Here is a 21106-nt window from a genome sequence, read left to right on the forward strand (position 1 = left end):
CACTCGCCTGCACGCATCCTTCGCAGCGCCACGAGGCTGTATTGTTGCTCAGTACTCTCTTTTCCTGTCATAGGCTCCCTCCCCGTCGTCCATCTGCCTTAATCATCTCCTTCACCACTTTCAGGGGCGGCGCTGCCCACTGCGGCGGGTTGACAGCGCTGATCTGTTTTGCGTCTCTGCTGCTGCTGCGCCGTCAACTCCGCCTCCAGCGCCGCCGCCGACACGGACTCCACCACCGTCATGTGCTCCACCTGTGACGGTCGGTCACGGTAGGTTATGGGAAGGCTCTCCCCGATGCGTTGTTCGGACTCTAGCTGGCCTAGTACCCGTTCCCAGTGCCGACACTGGCGCAATAGCTCGTCGTTTCCGATCATCACCATGGCGAAGCGGGCACGCGAGCACGAGACGATCAAGCGGTTGCGCGTCCGAATGAAGTCCGTCAGCTTCTCGGTTCGCACCAGAGAAAGGATGATAATGTCATTCTCGTCGCCTTGGTAAAGGTCGACGGTGCTGACCTGGACGTCCGCCAATGAGCGCAGCCGCAGGACGCCGCGCAGCATTCGGCGTTGACCAAGATAGGGCGTCACAACGGTGATGGACTTCTGCAGCACGCCCTGCGAGACGAGGTGGGTGACGACCTGCTGCACCATACGAATTTCACGCGTGTTCACCTTACTGCGGCTGCCGGGAGCCTCCTCCTCGGGGTGGCAATGACGCCAGAAAAACACGCGCATGGCGAGCCCCGGCACCCGATCTACCGCGGCCACTCCCGACGCGGAGGGAAACGGCCGTGTTAGCACTGACGCGTGATCAACGAGGGGTTGCGGCGAGTAGAAGGGACGAATAAGCCGAGAGATTTCTGGGTGCATGCGGCGCTGCTCCGTCAGTCGGATCGGTTGCGTCTTCTGTGCCAGTCGCTCAAACAAGGAGAGGTTCAAGCGGTTTGTCTTCTCGTACTGGAAGGTGTCTACCTTGGGCTGAAGCTGGTAGTGATCGCCAATGAGAATGATCTGCTTCAAGGAATCCGTCATGCAGGCCAACATCTGAGACTCGAGCACTTCGGCCGCCTCCTCCACCACCAGCACGCTTGGACGCAGCGACCGCAGCAAGTTCTGATTCATTGCGCACCCCGTCGTCGTCAGCCCCACCACATCCGCACCTTGCAGAAGAGATAGCTTCAGCTCATCCATGGCATGCCGGCGCACCCGGATGACACTCTTCATCGTCTCCATAATTGTCAGGCAGTCACGCGCCTTGACAGCGATGCAGCTCGCGATAAGGTAGGAGAAATACTCGTGCCGTAGCCGTGGTGTCAAGCTCCAGAGAGAGAGGAGCTCCTCCGGCACCCCTACCGGCCTCGACGGCGGTTGACTAGCAAGAAGTAGCGACTCGGCGGAGAGATACGCCTGGTGCAACTGATTATTAAGCTCGCGCCGCTCCTCCTCACGTCGCATCTCTTGAAAGACACTCAAGGATACGTCCTCTTCCTCCTCTTCTTCTCCCCTTTCCGCTACTGTGGCTCCTGTTGGCGGCGACGCCTTTGCGGTCGAATTCGCCTGCAGCGACGATCCCTGACTTCGCTGTGCACCGAGCAGTTCCGCCATGCGCGTCTGCAGCAGGGACTGGTAGTGTGTAGGGGACACCATGTCCTCTGCCTCATCGAGGGCACCAATGTACTTCTCCCCTGCCAGCCACGACTCCCGATCGTCGAATGTGATGTGTCGGCGCTGCTCCGCTGTCAGCCACCGCTCAAAGTACACCCGCGGCACCCTGCCGCTCTCCAGGTAGTGGATTTCCTTGGCCAGCCGCTCCAGCCGCTGATTTAGCACGAAGAGGCGGTCCTTGAGGCTGTTGATGGTGGCGCGGTCCATGCTGCTGTGCAGGAGAGCGCCAAGGTTGTACCCGTCGAGTCGGGCCTCGCGCGAGCGACCACCAATGCGTACCAGCCGCTTGCCACCTGGAAATGCGCTGGCGCTGGACGACGGCGAGAGCCCCGCCGCCGCAGTGGACATTCGAGTGGCCAGCTGCTGCCCAACGCGGGGGCGGTTCATCTCCCACAGCCCACACTCAAGCAAGTCCAGAAGGAACTCATCGAGGGCATGGTTCTTGTACGTGATAACGACCATGGGGCCGACCTGCGGCAGCAGGTCCTCCAGCCGGGTCGAGCGGAGCATGTCGATGCTGACCTTCTGCAGGATGTCGCCTGACGCAACGAGTTGCTTGTACCGCACGTACGCCTCCACCACACGGCACCCGATGAAGGACTTGCCGGTGCCTGGTGGGCCCTGCACAAGAATCATCTTCGAGACCGGAAGCTGCCGCATGACCGCCTTTTGCCCCTCATCGAGTACGAACTGGCTGCGGATCTCATCGGTGAGCTCCTGGAACGTCACCGCACAGTGGGGCGGGATGTACTCCACCAGCTGATGCCCGTCATCGCCCGATGCAGCGGCCTGCGGACCGACCAGTTGACGCACCATTGGAAGTGGCATCGCGAGCGGGCCACAGAAAGCCTCGAGCGCGCGCATGATGCTCTCGTATCCCGCCATGAAAATAGGAGTTTCCAGCAGGAAGGAGCGATCAAGCCGACCAAGGGCGGCGTTGCGGTCAAGGGCAGCGCGCATGAGCTCGAAGGATGAACTGGCCTCGCACGGGGAGACTGCAATGACCCCGACGCCCATGAACACGGCGTCGCAGGAGGACACCACACCCCAGAAAAGCTCCTTGTTGTCCATGGCGGTGGCATCAAGAGCTGTGGAGATGCACAAGGTAGTGCCCTCATGCAGTTGTGCTCGCAGGTTCGCCCTCGGGCTGTGTGGGTGCACTTCCAGTAGGTAGCTCTCGGGGTGGCTGTAGTCGTGGTCGCTGGTCATCACCTTGCCGAGGCAGCGGACTCGTGAGTAGACACGAGCGTGCTGCACATCAGACATTGTTTCCTGAGTCGGCGTGTAAGACGGCAGGGAGTAGCAAACCGCTGGCAGCACCCGACTGACATACTCAAAGGTGTCCGCCCTCAGAAGCTTGCACTGGTCATGAATGAATTCATGCGTGTCGGTGTACGTGGTGGCCCCGTTCACAGGCAAGTTCGCGGGAGCAAAGATGGAAGCCGGGCTCGGCGGGGGAACGGAGAACTCTTCCGCTGTGGGAATTAGGGTAACCCCCGACAAGGCGCTGCCGAACACAGCAGCGCCCGTGGTGATTTCCCGAGTTCCCGACGCTGCTAGAGACCGAACCTCTTGTGCAAGACGCATCTGGGCAAGCTGCAGTCGGCGCAGGGCTGCTCCACTAGCTCGCGTGAGTCGCTCGGCAAAGAAGGCCTGGAGCTGCCGTACCACCACTGCTTCGCGGTCGACACTGGCTTCCAAGCCCATTGCGGAGGTCTCATTAGTGCCATTTTGTGCTGTGCTGCCTGCACCGGACAGTGGGCTGTAGTAGCGCACGAGAATCACGAACTCTACCACTTCCATCCACCTGTCCTCAGCCAACCGGACCTCGGCTGTCGCCGCAGCAGCCGCCGGAGAACTGGGTTTTTGCGTGGCAGTATGCAGTTCCAGAGCATCCCGTACCATGTCGGGGTAGAAAGGAGGCAGCTGTAGCGGTAGCGCTGCAGCGGTCGCAGTCGTTGCCGTGGATGTAGCAAGAGGGAAGGTGGTGGTGCTGCCCCCTGGCGCGGTCGCCGCGGCGGTTCTTGGCATGCTCGGTGGAGTAGTACACAGAAGTACCAAGAAGGCGCTGAGGACCGGGACATGAATCGGTTCGCGGTTTCCGACAAAGGTTGTCAGCTCGATCAGCGTATGCACCGCCTCCACGTACAGCGCTGCGTCCTGCTCGCGTAGCACGTGTAGCCAGCGTAGCAGCACGAACCACTCATGTGCGTGCATGAGGAGGGTAGCCATCACCTTAATGGGGTGGCAGGCAGCACGGCAGCGATGAAGAAACTTCCGGACATCCTCCAGCGTGATCACTGGTCGCTCGTGGCGCACGTCGACGGCGATAGGATAGTCGCGGCTGGGGTCCAGCTTGAAGGTGACGTTGTCACCAACGGTGACCGTCTTGACTCCGACGTCGACACGGTCGACAAAAAACTTGAGTTCGCCCATGCCAGCGACTGTAACGAAGCCGATGTTGTTAGCCTCATCAAGACGGCACACCACCCCGCGGCGGCGCTCGTCCGCTGTGAAAAGGGTCGTCGCGACAGCGGTGGAAGCACGAGCGGCTGCCGCCCCGCTTCGCCGCACCGCCCCCGCTTCCGTCCGCGGCTTCTGCTTCTCTTCAAGGATGCGGCGCAGCTCCACACGTTGCAGGTGCTCACGGTGTTTTTTCAGCACTGACGGTCGCGTTACATCCGGTGATGGCGCGGCAGACAGCGCTACCGGATCTTTGCCGTTAGTAGCAGTCACGGACGCTGGGTCATCGGACGCAGAGGCTGATGCGGAACAGAGACGCTGTGAGCAGCACAGGCGTGTGTGGCCCTTTTCACCACAGAAGCGGCACCAGCGTTCTAGACGCAGGTAGAACAGGCTCTGTTCGTGCCACCGCGTCAGCCACGTCATCTTCTCTGCGGCAGACCCAAAGAGAAAAATGTCTTTTACAGCGTAGCGCTCACTCTGCTTGTCGACCGCCTCGTAGTGCTGGCGCAGTCGTGGATGGGCGGCCAATAACTGAAGGAACGTAAAACCATTACACAATACCTCTTCTGGATTCGCCCAGTCGACGCATGCGTTCTTCTCCTCTGTCCATTCCGACAGCAACGGCATCTGCAGGCTGGATAAGTGGGTGTGTGGGTGAGGGGTGAGGGGTGGGGGGGGGGGCGCTATGATGAACAAGAAGAAAAGCCAAGGCAACTACAACGGCACGTGTTGTTCCTGGCGAATGGACAAGTTGGGTTGTGTGCTCAGACGCAGGGAAAGAAAGAGGGAGGCGCAAACGCTGATGAAGACGCTCCATTCATCACCTCCCTGCGCACGGAGCTCGATCTCGCTCGATCTCTCTCACTGTGTGTGTGTGCGTCACTGCAGCGGTGTTCGCTTATAGAAGTATGTCTTAGAAAAGAGAGGGAAGACAAGACGCGGTGATCGTAATAGGAGGGAATCAAGCGCTTGAAAGCCTGTGCTTTTCTTCGTACTCCCCTTGTGTTTACTCGAGGCTACTTAGAAGGGAAAATAATAAGAAAAACGACAGAGGAGCAGTGCGCTCCACTCCACTCCACTCCCCAGAGCCCGGCGTACAAAAACAAAACCCCAACAACACGCGCTGAGAGAGAACGTCTCGAGCACGTGAAGCGCTGCTAAAGCACCTAACCGTTGATTGGTGGCGCTTAATAGGAAAGGACGGGTGAGAAGGAAGGAGGAGGAGGAGGAGGGGGGAGGGGGGCTACGCCGTGAGTGTGCGAGCGAGCGTCAGCATGAGAATTAAGAGAACAGGAAAAGTAGAGGGGCACTGAGAGAAAGGAAGTGATACGAGCAGTGCGTTAGGGTGGTCACCTCTAAGGACATCGCCTCGGTCAGCGTGTCGGTCGAAGAGGCATGCCAGAGTCACAAGCAGCAGGTTGACGCTCTCTCGCGGAAACAGTAGCGGCACTGTACGAAAGCTTGAGCAACTATGAACCTTTTCGGTAAGCACCACACCGGGTGTCAACAGAGCGTGGAAGGAAGAGGGGAGTGGGGTAGAGTGGAAGGAGGAGCGATTGAATACTCCCCATACTCCACGTCCTTATTCGTTCATGCCTGTAGAAGCCTCCCCACCTTTTTTTTTTCACATTCTCCCTTGTGTGGCTTTCCCGGAACTCGATGATTAACTTTTAGCGACAGGAGGCAGAGGATAAAAAATGCAGGCCAGTATGTAGCGCATGTAGGGATTGGTGCATTCCAGCCAAGCGCACACCGTCACCACAATACCTTCACCACAAAATACACACTCATCGGCCAAACCATGACCACATCGTCGATTCCAATCCTCATTTCGCGCCAACATGCATACACGCCCTCTCTCAGATATCCAGAGGCACAGTTTACATTTTCCTTCGCAAGGCCATTCTCTGTCGTGGAACACGAGTCAAACGCTACTCACCCCCAGTCCTGTCCACAAGCTCATCGCGCCCTGCAAAGCCGCACTCAGCACGCGCTGCAGCAGCACGCCCACAGAGCTAGCTGAGCACGGCCCCTGCCTCACACCCTACCCAACCACCCACCACTGTTTCGCTGGCCGCCGCCTGGTGCGTCCCGTGGCGTGGCTCGACGCACTCCCCCTCTCCACGCACACCAGTAGACCACGAGGGCCGCGTGAGATGTGCCGGAGCCACGCTGACACTCCGCGCGTCACACGGATGGCGCACACGTGCTCGCCGTCGCAGGCTGCTCCGACGCAACGCCGTCCACGGCCTGACCGCCGAGATCCGCAGCGATACATCGGTCTGGCCTCCCCTGCGTCGTAGACACCTGACCCTGTCAGAGCCAGAGGGTGGTTCGGCACGTGCAGGGAGAGAAGAGGGGCTGCCTGGCAGCCTCCCACAGAGTGGGGGTAGTGAGATGGTGGGATGCTGCGCACTGATGTGTTATCCCCCCGCCACTCCTTGAGATGAGTGAGGTCTGGAGTGGTGCCGAAAAAAAAGAGAAAAAAGGAGGAAAAAGTGCACGTCGTACTCACTAAAACGAACAACAAAAGGGGGGTGAACGAATCGAGGCGTGCGCGTTCGTTCCGCGTAGTGGTCGCTGAATCACAGAGAAGAACAGAGCGCACAAGGTGGAGAACACTGACATGCATTCAGAAGACACACACACACATGTGCTTGTCGTCGTCTTCCTTCCATGGTTGCGCTGGTAGCGCTGTGTGGATGTGCCAGTGAGCATTTTTCTCTATGGGGCGCATTGTGCTACCCATGCCCCGTCCCCGGCCCACCAGCAAAGACCTCTTCTTTCCTTCCTTCCTTTCTCTTGATGATTGCGGCTGTACGGGAGGAGTGATGCAAAGAAGGTGACCAAGCAAAGAAAAAAGCCAAACGATGGCGCTGGACGAGGTGTGTGTGTGTGGGGTGGGGGGGGGGGAAGCAGGTAAAAGAAAAGGAAAAAATGAGAGGGGCCGTGCACATACACGTGGCGCCTACTGATTCGCCGAGGAGGAGGACGCCTGAGTGTGTGGGGGGTGGAGAGCGGTGGATGCCGAGACGTGAAGAGGGGGGGAAGGGGGGTGCGAGTATCGACGGAAGGCGAGTAGGAATCGTCCTCCCTCCCTCTATAACAGGCATGCACACACACATACACATACTCCCACGCGATAGAGTGAAGAATAAGAACAAGCAGGAGGGAAGGAAAGACAAACAAAACGAACGGAACTCCTGACGACCAGATGCTCCCTCGACGGCTACTGTGACTCTCATGTGTCGTAGCGAGAAGATAAACGTAGGTGATCAAGAAGTGGGCAGAGCGAGTCTAACGCAAGTCAGCACTGACAGCAGGTGAGGAGGAGGATGGGTTGTGCATTCTTCGTGGTCAAGAACAGAAGAGCAAATGAATGGTGGAACGAGGCGCCGGAGACGTAGCTGCATCTCCTGCAAGTGCACGAGGGTGCGTATGTGCAGATTCTTTTTTTTTCCGTCAGCTACTGCGGAGAGTCAGAGCGAATAACACTGTATAACATGATCTGGTTCTTTCGACAAGCGGCGTGGCAGAAGCCAGAAGTATCTCGGTTGATGTGGCGGTTCGTCTTCACTTCCACATCTCGCCTTTCTTCCCAGTGTGACAAGCACGTGTATGTCTTCTTAGGCACATACATGGTACCTGCTCGACAGGCCCTGGCTCACAGCCCATACACGGTGGAGTCGCTCGGTGCCTCCACCTCGAACGCGAAAACTACCTCAACGCTCTCGCCAGCACGCACCCTGCGCTCAATCTCCACAATACCTTCGTTGTCGAGCAGCCGTGACTTGCGCAGCTGCTGCCTCACCCTGTCCTCCTCATCATCGTAGATGTAGATATCGTCGTGTGGCCTTAATGGCGAAACAAGTCGCACCTGCAGCTGCTCCTCATTGCTGGTTGGAATATGCTCTACCAGCTTGATGCAGACGGCGCCATCTGCGGAGCCGGTAGCGCGCTTCTTGTTACGAATCGTAATCTTATACGTGAACGTCTTCACGTTGCTCTTTGTTCCCTTGAAATACGAGTTCTGCACCTTCTTGTTTGTCTGACGCAGCAGTACACGCTTCACCTCCACGCTTGGGTCAGCGCCAAAGTACATGTCCAACATACCCCCCGGCGCGCACTGCTTGTCAAGCCGCGACCGCGACACGTAGTTCCCATCTAGGAACACGGCTACCTCGCCGGGCAGCAACAAGAAGTCGCTCGTGTTCTTGATCTTGGCGTGTGTAAAGGCGGCTAGCGACTTTTCTGGGACGCTCACATAGCTGATTTCTGCAGGCATCTGGAGCTCTGTCAGTGGCAGACGCGTCGTCTTCCCATTCGCCATCACCGTTTGCGGGTTTGGTATGACAAAGTTCATGATGGCCCCGGTACCGGCCTGCTCCGCCTTAGTTGCAACACGCATCATCATTGGCGCTGCACGAGGGGCAGGGGCATCCTCTGGGGCATCATCGCACTGCAGGTTAGCTCGACTGGCTCTAACAGCGTTTGCACCCATCATGGGCTGAGGCGCTGGTGGCAACGGCCGCACAATACCACAGCGCCAGATGGCCATGGTCGGCGGCAGCGCAGCATTCCGTCGCGGGACAGCGGAGGAAAGCGTCAGCACCACATCCTTCAAGTCGTCACCAGAGTTTAGAACGACCTCTGCGTTGTAGTACAAAACCACTTCGTCAGTCACTGTGTTCAGGTGTGCCTCGTATACGGCGCTCCACCGACCGCTCGGCACTATGTAGGAAACGTATACCACCGCCTCCGGCCCGGGTGGAACAGCCTTCAAAACCTTGAGTGTCAGCACTGCCACATCGACGGTCGTCCCGGCTTCTTCGCTGTGGCCACTCCCACGACTCGGCACGCCGTCGCCTAAATCTAGCTTCCTCTCAAGTTCCCACTTCTCCGCCTCGAGCGTCGCTTTGGCGCGCAGCAGCTCCCGCTTTGTCTTGGCATGTTCTCTCCTTGCGCTCTCCAACGCGTCGAGGTGCGCGCCCCACATCTCCGGGTCATGCAGCGCAGCGGCGTGCATCAGCGGTGCGCCTTTGCATGGCTCCACCGCACATTTCGCAAGATCCACACTGTAATCGAGCACACAGGCGGCTTCGGCTTGCGCAATTTCGTTGAGCAGAAGCTTCTGCTTCACTGTACGAAGCTGCGACTCCACCTCGCAACGTGCATTCGCTGATGACACATCACCTACGCCTCCGCCATCGGCGTCTGAGTCGCTTGCGCTCGCCACATCCGCAATACGCGCCACCTTGACGTCCACCGTCCCGTCGCTGCGCAGACAATGTTGCTCCACTTCATCCACCAGCACACCGGCAAGGATGACCTTTCCATCGAACGCCGCACCGAATTCCACCTGCACCGAGTCACGATCGTACCCACACCTCCCATGGGCCTTCATTGGCATCGGCACCATCACCTGCACCTCGCTTACTGGTGCGCTGAACGACAGTGGCGCGCACCGACGTTGCAGCGACTTGTTCTGGTAGATGGTCGCCCGATCCACGTGAGGGGTGACGTGCAGAGTGAGCGGCGGAGAACCGGCGCCAGCGGCCGGTTGTGTATGGGGGGCGGTATCCTGCATATCCCTTATGTGGGAGATACTGAAGCTTCACACGGGTAGAGAGGAAGAAGAGAGGAGGAGCTGAGTTGAGGCGTAGACAGGAGAATTGCCTGCTGCAGTCACAGCCTCAAGCCGACACGGACGAGCAAGAAGACAGTAATGGGGGAAGGGAGCTGTAGAGTACGACGAAGGTCTACCAGGAAAGGCAGATGTACATACAACGGTTCCGAGCGCTCCAGGCAACACACAGGCGATCGAACGCCCACGCAGACAAACACGTCTGTACCGTGAAAGGGAATCAACGATGGCGGTCGCACGTGTATAGGGCGATCTAAACCAGCCAAGGCGGCGGAGAAAGCGTGTGATGGGTTTCGGTCAGCAGGCAGCGAAGGAGATCCTGACGAGGGCAGGAAAGTCAATAATTCAACTCACCAACGGCAGCAACACACACACACACAAAGACAACAAAACCGCAAGGAGAATAGAAAGAAAAAGGGAAACGTGACAGTGTCTATGACCATAGGTATCCTGTCTGCTCACCTGTGTCAACGGATGAGGGAGGTGCTGTAAAGGGTGAAAGACGACTCAAGACACAATGATGGGTGTCCGACGCACATGCACATGTTTGTGTGGGGAGGGTATGTATGGATGGTTCAAGGAAAGCAGTGCAGGCACTATTGCGCCAAGTTGGAAGATTCAAGACGGATGGACGCGAGTGTGATCTACAGGTATGAGAAATAAAAGAGAGCGAGTGAGAAAGCGATGATAGTTTGGAAAGCACTTGAGAGGGCACACATGAGATGTTCACGTTTTCCTTCACAAGGCCATTCTCTGTCGTGGAACACGAGTCAAACGCTACTCACCCCCAGTCCTGTCCACAAGCTCATCGCGCCCTGCAAAGCCGCACTCAGCACGCGCTGCAGCAGCACGCCCACAGAGCTAGCTGAGCACGGCCCCTGCCTCACACCCTACCCAACCACCCACCACTGTTTCGCTGGCCGCCGCCTGGTGCGTCCCGTGGCGTGGCTCGACGCACTCCCCCTCTCCACGCACACCAGTAGACCACGAGGGCCGCGTGAGATGTGCCGGAGCCACGCTGACACTCCGCGCGTCACACGGATGGCGCACACGTGCTCGCCGTCGCAGGCTGCTCCGACGCAACGCCGTCCACGGCCTGACCGCCGAGATCCGCAGCGATACATCGGTCTGGCCTCCCCTGCGTCGTAGACACCTGACCCTGTCAGAGCCAGAGGGTGGTTCGGCACGTGCAGGGAGAGAAGAGGGGCTGCCTGGCAGCCTCCCACAGAGTGGGGGTAGTGAGATGGTGGGATGCTGCGCACTGATGTGTTATCCCCCCGCCATGAGGAAGCGCAGACAGAAAAGGAAAAGAGGACGTAGAGCAAACATCCACCGTTGAGTGTATGGATCCCGAGGTTTTGCTTTCATACGAAGCGGCGGGTGTGAGTGGTGGTGGTGGTTGGGGGAGCGTTACGTGCTGTACGACGTCCTACAACAGACCCCTTCCTCGTACATCAACGGGCTGTTGTTATTCGTGCATACCAGCATAATTGTCTCAAGTTACTTCGATCCATCACTGCGTTTTGACCAAGGAGGCGTTGATGTTTTTTGACTGAAGTAGAACTCCGGAAGAGGACGCACAAAAGGGCGAAGGAAAGAGAGGCAGTCCTACTGGTCGACCAGCCTACACGCAGGCTTACACAAGATGATGCTTCGGGCCTCAAAACACACATACACATGAATACACTCACATGTGCAGGCTAAGGCTCCCCCAATCGAAAAAAAAAACAGGAGCATCTGTATCCAAACAAGCTTCCAGTACCATCCCCTCGGCACTCACAAGCTAGCGAGTACACTGTCCGATAAGTTCTGCAGTTTGTTGTCCAGCTCTTCCCACCCGGGAATGATTGTCTTGGCGTTCTCCAGCTTGGGCACCTTCGTCAGTGGGTTGTTGCAGAGGTCAATCGTGTTGGCCCTCGATTTGCTGGTCTCGCTGCACCACGTCTCGCACCAGAGCCACTCCTCCGGCAAGGAGAAGATAGGAATGATATTCTGCAAGTAGTTGGGCAGGTCCTGGTCGAGGTTCTGCAAGCTGTTAGGATCGCCTGCTAGCTGGGCGTAGGTGCCACGGTACTGGTCGCCAGCACGCATTGCACGAAAGCGGCGAAGGTCGATGAGGAAAATGGCACTGATGTGGTAGGGCTTGAGGCCCAGGTGGCTCTTCCAGAAGCCCTGTTCCCAGAAGCGGAACGACGCGGTTGCCTTGTTCTTGAACTTTTGGCAGAACGGCGTCATGGCGACAGGCTTGATGCCTATGTTCATGTTGTACAACTCGTGCAGGTCCACCAGGACGGTCTGGTCGGCGTCGACGAAGATGATCCGGTCGATGTCGAGCGGGAACAGCACGTCCAGGAAGAGAATTTTGTAGGCCCAGATCTTGCGCTGCTTCTCGGTCTGTCGCGGCAGCCACCACGGCCAGCGGTACGTCACAAAGCCTACCTCAAACCCGAGCTGCTCTGCGAGGAGGGGGATGTAACGCTTAAACTGCGGGGAAAGAAAGTTCTCAATCACCCAAAACTTAATGCGCGTCGTGTTAGCGCCGTACTTGTCGCTTGACGTGTTATGTACGCTGTACATCATCATTCGTAGAAAGCGCTCGTACAGGTGACCGGAGGCGACAGAGAAGATGTTGAGCGTTGGCTTCCTTGGCCGCTCAGGCGGTGTGTGGTGCGTGCTCCGAAAAGGAGGCCATGTGGGTTCCACACCAGACGCTATCTGCTGCAGAATCCTGTGCAGATCGGCTGCCACCGCAGAGTTTGGCGTGTGGCCCACTCGCAGCGACAGGTACCGGCCAAGGAAGGAGTCGACCAGAAGCGGGATGTGCTGGCCCTGTGACCAGTTTGTCAATGACAAGCCCTTTCCTCCTCCAGCGCACTCGAGCACGGCATGGCCGTCCATCGCTTCGATGCAGTAGGCCGCTGCCACGGGGCCCTCCTTGACGGAGAGGTACCAGAGTCCGGGGTTCGCCTGCAATTGGTAATAACCGCCTTTGTTCGCCATCACCTGCGTGTCAGTGCTACGCGCTGTCGGTGCTGCCTCTGGCGCGCCGCCTGCGCGAGAGGAGGAGTGCAAGGAGAGAGGGAGACCGTTGGTGGGGACACGCGTCTGCACATAGGTTGCGTCACCCGTTATCAGCACTGAGTGCATGCGGTAGACCGCCGTCGCAAAGAGAGTGCCGCGAGGTAGCCTCGACAGCATGACATTGTCCAGGTCCACCTCGGCATCCTGCGAGAAGACGGTCCAGGACGGCGGCTCGTCAATGCCGAGGGTGAGCAGCGTCAACGACGGCATCTGAGTGAAGGTGGCAGGTGGTACGATGACACGGCCAGAGGTCTCCTCAAACGCTAGCGTGGGGCTCGCGACGTACTGGTAGAAGTTTCGAATCGGGTACTTGACATCTAGTGAGGGGTTTAGGAGAACAGTGAGGTGAACTTGCAGCTGGGACTTGACAAGGTAGTGAACGAGCGAAACGATCACCTGCGCATCGCGCGACGAAGGGTCCACGACGGCCGTGACATGGTGCAGTGGCTGCAAACCACTTGCCGTGACGGACTCTTCCTCAGCTTCCCCGGCGTTGTCCGAAGGAACTCCTTCGGCACGGAAGTTGCGCACCGTGAACAGGACCCCTTGCAACCTCTTCCAACTCTTTGCAGAGCTCACCATGTTCTCCTCCCGCATCAGTTCAGGTGCGGAGAGGCTCTCCTTCGCCACATGCCTCGAAATCTCGTCCACAAACACGCTGCTCAGGCAGGCAGCTTTCCCAGCAAAAAAGTTCGTGTCCAGCTCCTCCGCGGTGTACCCGGCGTCGGCGGCGCTTATCATCTCGGCAAAGTTCACATTCATTACTACATGCAGGGCAGCCTTGGTGATCGGCGCCACGAGCCGAGCTGCCGTGAGAACGTCTGCAGTGCTGAAGCTGGTATCCATGGCAACGATGCGGCCATTGGTGATGAGGGCGACGTTGTCAGCACTGCTCTTGTAGGCGTCCTCGAAGGCGGTCCAAAAGTGCACCTGTTCCCTATCCCACTGTGGCGATGTATTTTCACCGGTGCTGCTGGAGACACCGACCAACGTCTGCAAGTCGTCAGGGAGTGGCGACTCCGTCAGCGCTGCGAGCACTGTCTCTGTGCAAAGAACAGCGTTCATATCCACACTTGTTGACGTCACGGATTCCACAACATGCAACACGTACCGCCGCAGTGCAGTGTGCCATGTAACCTTTGGCGCACGGCTGCGAGTCAGCTGCTGCTGAAGCGCTTCAATGTGGCGATGAACGAGAGACGTGGCAGTTGGGCACGAAACCAGTGAGAGTCGCAGACTTCTGCACACTTCATGGGTCACGGTGTCCTCCTCCAAGACAGCGCCGCACTCCTCCAGTGATTTCAACACTGTGAGCACCTGTTGCAGCATCGTAGTGGTGAGCTCGCAGGGCAACGTCACCAGCTGGGTTAGCGCCAGGGCGTCTCCAGCGTACGCAGCACTGTACACATATGGCATACCCTCAACATAGGCCACCGTGGACGGCCTGTCGGACCACCGCATCGTCACCGGGGTACGCACCAATGCGGGCTGCAGGTGGTCCACAGCGTTTCGCTGCTTGAGAATGGCGTTGTACATGTCCTTCATCTCATCTCGCAGGACCCCGCTTGATACCCACCTCCGCAGCAGCGCCAACTCCCTCCGGAGCGCGGCTGACATGCCGGCCAAGTCGTCGCCCAGCAGGACACCGTTGAGGAAGGTGGCGGGGTACTGGGGAACAGGGAAGCGGCGCAGCACCGCTTGCGTCTCGTGGTAGTAGGTCAGAAAGTCCGCCTTGCTTGTCAGCTCAGCGACACTGGTGCGTAGCAGCCTACCGGCGGTCTTCTTGCAAACGCGGAAAACCACTGCGTCAGGGATCGTATCGGTATTGATCTTCATGGACGTCTGGAACAACTCCACCAGAAACGCCAGCACAGCATTCTCGTCCATCGCAGCAAGATGATACACGAGAGCGAATACCTGAAGCGCGGCCTGCGACCTGGTAGGCTCTCCCTTGAAGTCCCTGGCATCGCTCTGCACGCCTGTTTCAACTACAGGTGACCACGTTGGATCCACCACTGCAAGTCCGTAACGGGCGTTGAGGCCCTCCTGACGGTGGCGGAACAGAAGGGAGAGTATCTGCAGGCTCGTCTTGGAGACCGGATTCCACAAGAAGACATAGTTCAGCACATTGCGGCGTGGGATCTGTGTGATGTCGTCAGTAGCGGTGAAGATGGAGAGCTCAGATGACAGCCCCTCAAGCTGCGGGCTTGTCTCGACGTTGTTGATCCAGATGGTGTGCTTCGCAGGAATCGCGTAGGCGACTTCCATGTCGGCGCCATTCTCCGGGGTGCTGATGGCGCGACGAGTCGCCTGCTTAACATACCCAGAAACCTTCTCGAGCATTGCGGGCAGCCATGACACTGTGCGAACCTCGCGCTTCACGTCCTCTGAGCTCACCTCAGCTTTGGCGGGGACAGCGCGCGTGGTCAGTACCGTTTTAATGCACCGAATGAGCCGCTCTTCCTCATGCAGCGCGTGCAGGACGCCAAAGAGGCTGAGCTCTTCCTCCCCCACGCGCCAGCCATCCACAAAGAGCGCTGATTGACCTGGGCTAATGGTCTGGTGGAGAATGGACAACGTATTTTGCACCTCCACCAGTCGTTCAGGCTGTGTAGCGATGCGGGAGAGGGCCGTGGCGTACGTCGGGAACCGCATTACCATGTCCTCGAGCACGTACAAGCGACGGCTGTGATTCTTCACGTCCAGAATGTACTGCGTCGCGGCCAGCCCGATCTTCTGTAACTCCCACACATCGAAGCCTACCTTCATATCGTCGTTGCCGACCTCCTCGTCGAGGAGGGTGGCAAACTCGTCGAGGAGGGCAGCCAAGCCCGGGTAACGCTCCTTCAGCCGGGCAACGCGAAAGCCGCCAACGATGCGGCCCCCGTGCGCCTCTGGTGCCCCCTTTGCCGCAGCCGCGGCATTGGTGGCATCATGCAAAGACCCTGTAGCTGTTGCCGCCAAGCTCTCCTCCTTGGATCGCTGCTGTGCGGCCTTTTTTTCATCAAGCACGTTGTACTCTATGTTTTTGATGTCGACGGTAGCGCCATAGCCCTGTACAACCAAAGGACTGTCCCACATACTCGTCGTCGCTGCCGAAAATGACCGCCCAGGGACACCAGCAGCAGCGCACAGACGTGACACCGACACCGGCAGATGACGCCAGAAATAAGCTGGCGCGCTGGTGGTACTGGCACTGGCAGCGTCAGCAAGACTTGAAAGCTCCACGGCGGCGCGGTGCAGCGCGTGGGTGGCAGCGGAACCGAGGAATCCATACAGAACAACCACAGCCGGCACTTCACGAGTAGCAGACGGTGACGAAGACATGTAACGGTGATCAAAGCGCGCGAAAGTCACCTCATCTACGGACACCAAGGCGCCTCTGTGTGACTTCCCCACACCATCAACTGCACTCTTCAAGGCGGAAGGTGTTTCGACGCGGAGCGCCTGTAATAGAGCACCTGGAGCAGTGCGGGTATAAACCACAGCGAAGGGATCGCCACAGGATGAGCTGCTGCCGCTGCCACGTTTATCTTCGTCGTTATAGGCCCTCTCTGAGAAGTACTGCGGCGATGTCGTCTCGCGTAGCGCCTTGTCTGTAAGGGCATAGTGCGCCTCCACTGCCGGTGAGTAGACGCGTGCCGCCATCTCTACTTCAAAGAAAGCCCTATTGGCGCCTCGCGTTTCAGGGAGGTCGAAGAGAACCTCGAGAAGTGTCATGTACTGCTGTTGCTGCGTGCGGAAGCGAGCGCTCATCGCCTCGCGCGCTTCCTCGGGGTTCACGCTACTCTTGTTTCCCTTCAAAGGCGGAGACCAGAGGGCCTCAAGACAGCTGTAGAAAGCCTCATCGCCGAAAGAGCGCGCGGCCCACTCGCAGCCCTCCTGGTAAAATGACGTCTCATTCCATGAAGCCTCGACGGTAGCGCGGATACCCTTACCGTGTACCGTCGGTGACGTGATGCCTAGGCTAAGTAGCACCAGCAGTCTCAGCAGTGCGAAGAAGGAGCGTAAAGGTGACGCCATTGCACCTCGGCCCGTCCCAGCCATTGAGGAAGACATCAAGGACAGTATCAACCCTGCTCACCCACTCAAGCGGTTTACTTTTGTGGGTATGGGCGTGCTTGGTGCTACTAGTAGCTTCTTGACACCCCTTTCGCTTTCTCCTTTCTTGAGCTTCGAGAAGCACGGTGCGTCAAAGCTCGGATGTTATAGGTTGTGGAGTACACCCTCCCCGCGCGTGTGCGAGGTTGATGGGGCGAGGTTTCGTGTACAGGAAAAGAGAGAGGATAGTCGACGGGAAGAGGTGTTCGAGTCTTTTTGTTGGTTTGTTGGGGTTTACTTTCGTTCGCCAATGAAGGAGTTCGCGTAAGCCCTCCTTTTCTTTTTCCCCTTCCCCTGTTTATCCCATTCCTGCACAGATGCCAGCGGTGGCTAAAGCGCGAGCAGAGGGCGGCAAAGGGAAAGAAAACTTTGAACAAGAACGACGTTGGCAAAGAAGCTACAAAGCTGCAAAGCGATACTGACAAGTGTCACAAGATGCACCACCCTTTTCTTTTCCCCAATCCACGCAAGAGGCGCTCAGAAAAAAAGGTGATACATGTCGGCAGGTGTTTGTATGAGGGTGAACTGACGCTTAAAGGCTCATAAACGCAGCTAAAGGCAAGACAACTCACACTCCTAATTCATAACGATAGTAAAACATACGCTGGCACACTGGAAAGCGGCTGCACGAAGAGAGACCGGGGAAAGAAGGAAGAGGGAACCATTGCCAGTATGTCGGTGTACGTGTCTGGGGGGAGGATTATAGCACCACACAAGAAGAGAGGGAAGCCGAACATGTCTCTTACTCGCTGCCCGGCTCCTCGTCAGGGGGTGTCGTCATCATGACTGATAAGACCCGCTGAGTTTTGGGGCTGCTTTACAGAAGCAATCCTTGCGGCGTCTCGTCACGACTAAAAAAAGCGAAAGCATAGCCTCTTGCGAAAGAAGAGGGAGGTCGCGTAGGTCACTTTTTCCTTATTCCTCAAGCGCGTGCGCCTCTGCGCCCTCTCCCTTCCGTGACCACCCTCCCTCTTACTGTCAGCTTTTCTTCGCATCAAGTTTAAAGTCGCAGCTCAACGGACTATTCCGCTGTGCACCACCGTCTCGGTAAGTACAGAAACGAAGTACAACACCGAGCAGCGTTTTCATAGTCTCTCTCTGTGTGTGTGTGCGTGTGTGTATATATGCGCCTCCATAGATGACACCGCAAGAAGGGGGAGGGGACAAGCTCAAGTGGAAGAAACGAAGCAGGCATGAATCGGTGCTGTCTCAGCTTGAATCAAAGAAAGACGCTGTGATTCGCACAGAAAAAGGGGAGGCAGGCACCGGACGGAAGAAGGTTAGTTTGCAAAAAAAAAAAAAGAGGTGGGGAAAGTACGTCATCATCAGAACCACTCCGATGCGTCATGCTGCTCATGACACTCGCATCCCTTGCCGCTACGCACACACTTTGCTCGCCATTTCACTCCTTTCAAAGCACCCTCTTCCACTACGTACTTCGCACTTCCTCGTGCTTCCTTTTCTCCAATCATCAGCACCGCAGGGAGAGCTGAACACGAGAAAAACAAGAATAAGATAAGTCTCGCAAGGGCACAGCCCACCATATACGACACAATCACCAAGTTGAAGTAAACGAACAGCAGGCCAAATCACCACTCCGCCTTCTTTTCTGCTCATGACGGCGCCTGTGCCGCTCCGTATTGGGCATAGAGCGTGCGAGGGCGCATCGCACGCGGCGTCTTGCCCTCTTCCCATCCTCATCTCACTCCTGCCGCCCCACCTCACTTGGCACGATACGGCCCACCCACCCCGCAGCGCGCCTCATACACCCATACGCCACCGCAAGCATACACATCCACACCACCGTTTTCCGGCGTGGCCTCCTCCCACGCACAGGTCAGCACATAGAGGCACACCGCCACCGCCCACCGGCCCTCGTAGGAGTACTGCGAGGTCCCGGTCGCCTAGGGGAAGCCTCACGTGCGCAAGCTCACAAGGCATCTTTCCCTGTCCATGCACGTTCGATTTGAGCCCCCGATTCTTTAGCATGTGTGTCCCCGTCCTCACTCCCGCTCTGTGTGATGTCTGAGGCATCCCTTTTCCATTCTGCCAAGTCGCCACTTGGGCATTCACGCTTAGAAGACAGTCTTTTCTCTCACGCCCAACGCGCCGCTAAGTAACAGAGACCGAACACGGAGCCTATTCCGATGGCGTTCGACACGGTAGTGTGAATCAGAGCTGGCATATGTGCATAGGCGCCAAAAAAAACCTCCGTCTGCACGTAGCTGAGTACTGCATTACAGGTGCAGAAGATTCCTGCGCCTAACAACTTCGTCCGTGTTGCTAACACAGACGAACCAGCGACTGCACCTCTGCAGTTACTTCCTACGCTATCGCCCTGGCCGCAGGAAAATGCACGCAGAGCACCTGCCAAGCATAACAGCGGCGTCGCGACGCCGATCATGAAGCCCATTATGGCGGGGCCGCCAACGTTCATGGCGGCCTCGCTCGTCGTAGGCGGCTCTAGTCGGGAGTAGCCGAGTTCTTCAACCATCATCAAGTTGGCGAACACCGTCTTTTGTCGTGCAAAGATGCGGGTAACAATGAGCGCCTCCTCCTCCGTCAGCCCCTGGCCCTTGTAGATGGCCAGCATCTCCTGCAGCTCACCAGACAGGTGATTATCAATCTCCCACATCTCACGCTGTAATTCAAGGTCGTAAATAGTCCTCTCAAATGAAAAGGAGCTGGTTGACACATACGCCAAGCACACACCGCCAGCCACCGTGCATAGAATCATGCATGGCAGGCACCGCACGCTCTGTAGGCCGACCAATATTTGTGGAGCGCCGACAGCCACGGCAGCGACCCCTGCAGCCGCGCACAGACCCGTAAGGCTGGAGAGCACCATGGCTCGATTGCGCATGGCGCCATTCTTGCGGATATCCACGTTGAATGTCTCCATCTTGGCGCCGTGAACCTCAATTGATTTCTCTGAGTCGCCGTAGGCGCACCGCGCCAGGTACTGTCTGTCGCTAGAACAGTCTACCATGACTGCGTAACGGCGAGGAGAGGAAGAAGGCCACGTCGAAGGAAGGGGCTAGGAAAGCACGCGATAGAAATCATAAGACGTGATCGCAACGTCAGAGGAACACTCGAGAGAGAGAGAGAGAGGGACAATAGTGAAAAAAGTATGTCACTATGCGGCACAAGAAACATACAAGGGCAATGGAAAGGGGAGGGGGGACGCGCGGGTGCACGCGGTGAGGGTGAAACGACGATCAGCAAGAAAAAGCAGCTCGGCAACAAACAAAAAAAGAGTGCAGAGTTGAGAAAAGGGGAAGCAGGAACTGAGTCAGTCGCCCGTCGAGCTCTCTGTGTCCGTGTGCGTTTGGAGCCTCCTTCAAGTAGGTCCGTGGCTTTTTTCAAGAGGAAGAAGGGCGGTGGTGGTGATAAGGAGGACTGTGAAGGCGGCAGATGGGGGCACGATGCGGGGGGAAAGAGAGAAGGACTGCGTGGGGCGCACCGCGATGCAACACGAGCACCGCGAAGAGATGGAGTAAACGCGGCACCGAAGACAGCGGCCTTGCGAAAGACAAAAAAACAAACGAGAAAACAACAGAGCCCTGGCGCCCGCAGACCCAACTTCGGCGAGCAACAAACTAAAAGAGAGAGAGCGAGAGCCACTAAATACCAGAGAGAGAGACAACGAGAACAGACGAGCAAGCACACACACACACACAAATTTCTATTTCTCCCGTTTCTCTCTGTGTGTACGTGTGTGGGTGGGTGTATGTGTGTGAATAATCAGAGAGAAAGCACGTGCACAGGAGGCACGAGTCAATCACAGAGAGGGGGGGGAAGGGGCAGAAGAAGGAGGTTAAAGGGAGCTACTACGATGAGCGCGCCGCGCACACGCATATTGCAAGCACATAATCTGGAGAACAATCCTGCCCTATCCACTCGAGAGGGAGAACGCAGGAGAGATAAAGGCTACGACTGTTGCGTTCGCACCAGTGAAGCGCCTACGATTCACACGTCACCAGACGCACAGGAAGGCAGCAACCGCTGTGTTTGTACATCTGCGTGAAAGCAGCAGTCTCCACACATTCCTTCCAGGAGGAACGCGTGAATAGCAGATACACCAGACGAGGCGCAAGAACAGACCCGAGAAAAACTTCAAAGACACGCAACACTTACAAATGGCGGCCCA

General features: G+C 57.4%; 4 protein-coding genes across 4 annotated transcripts, besides 2 other annotated features; all 4 read right to left on the bottom strand.

The window, feature by feature from the left end:
• Window positions 1-98: 98 nt before the first annotated feature.
• Window positions 99-4757, bottom strand: LPMP_292120 (hypothetical protein; the record flags this gene model as incomplete). The annotated part of the gene is made up of 1 exon (XM_010702514.1): window positions 99-4757. One exon carries the CDS (start codon window positions 4755-4757, stop codon window positions 99-101), a length of 4659 nt encoding a protein of 1552 aa, XP_010700816.1.
• Window positions 4758-6015: 1258 nt separating this feature from the next.
• Window positions 6016-6566: a repeat region.
• A 1228-nt stretch (window positions 6567-7794) lies between these two features.
• On the bottom strand, window positions 7795-9717 carry LPMP_292130 (hypothetical protein; the record flags this gene model as incomplete). The annotated part of the gene is made up of 1 exon (XM_010702515.1): window positions 7795-9717. One exon carries the CDS (start codon window positions 9715-9717, stop codon window positions 7795-7797), a length of 1923 nt encoding a protein of 640 aa, XP_010700817.1.
• A 788-nt stretch (window positions 9718-10505) lies between these two features.
• Window positions 10506-11056: a repeat region.
• Window positions 11057-11550: 494 nt separating this feature from the next.
• Window positions 11551-16914, bottom strand: LPMP_292140 (UDP-glucose:glycoprotein glucosyltransferase, putative; the record flags this gene model as incomplete). The annotated part of the gene is made up of 1 exon (XM_010702516.1): window positions 11551-16914. The coding sequence occupies one exon, from the start codon at window positions 16912-16914 to the stop codon at window positions 11551-11553; it is 5364 nt and encodes a 1787-aa protein (XP_010700818.1).
• Window positions 16915-19051: 2137 nt separating this feature from the next.
• On the bottom strand, window positions 19052-19945 carry LPMP_292150 (hypothetical protein; the record flags this gene model as incomplete). The annotated part of the gene is made up of 1 exon (XM_010702517.1): window positions 19052-19945. One exon carries the CDS (start codon window positions 19943-19945, stop codon window positions 19052-19054), a length of 894 nt encoding a protein of 297 aa, XP_010700819.1.
• Between the last annotated feature and the right edge of the window lie 1161 nt (window positions 19946-21106).

This window comes from Leishmania panamensis (assembly GCF_000755165.1).
Source record: "Leishmania panamensis strain MHOM/PA/94/PSC-1 chromosome 29 sequence".
NCBI classification, from domain to species: Eukaryota; Euglenozoa; class Kinetoplastea; order Trypanosomatida; family Trypanosomatidae; genus Leishmania; species Leishmania panamensis.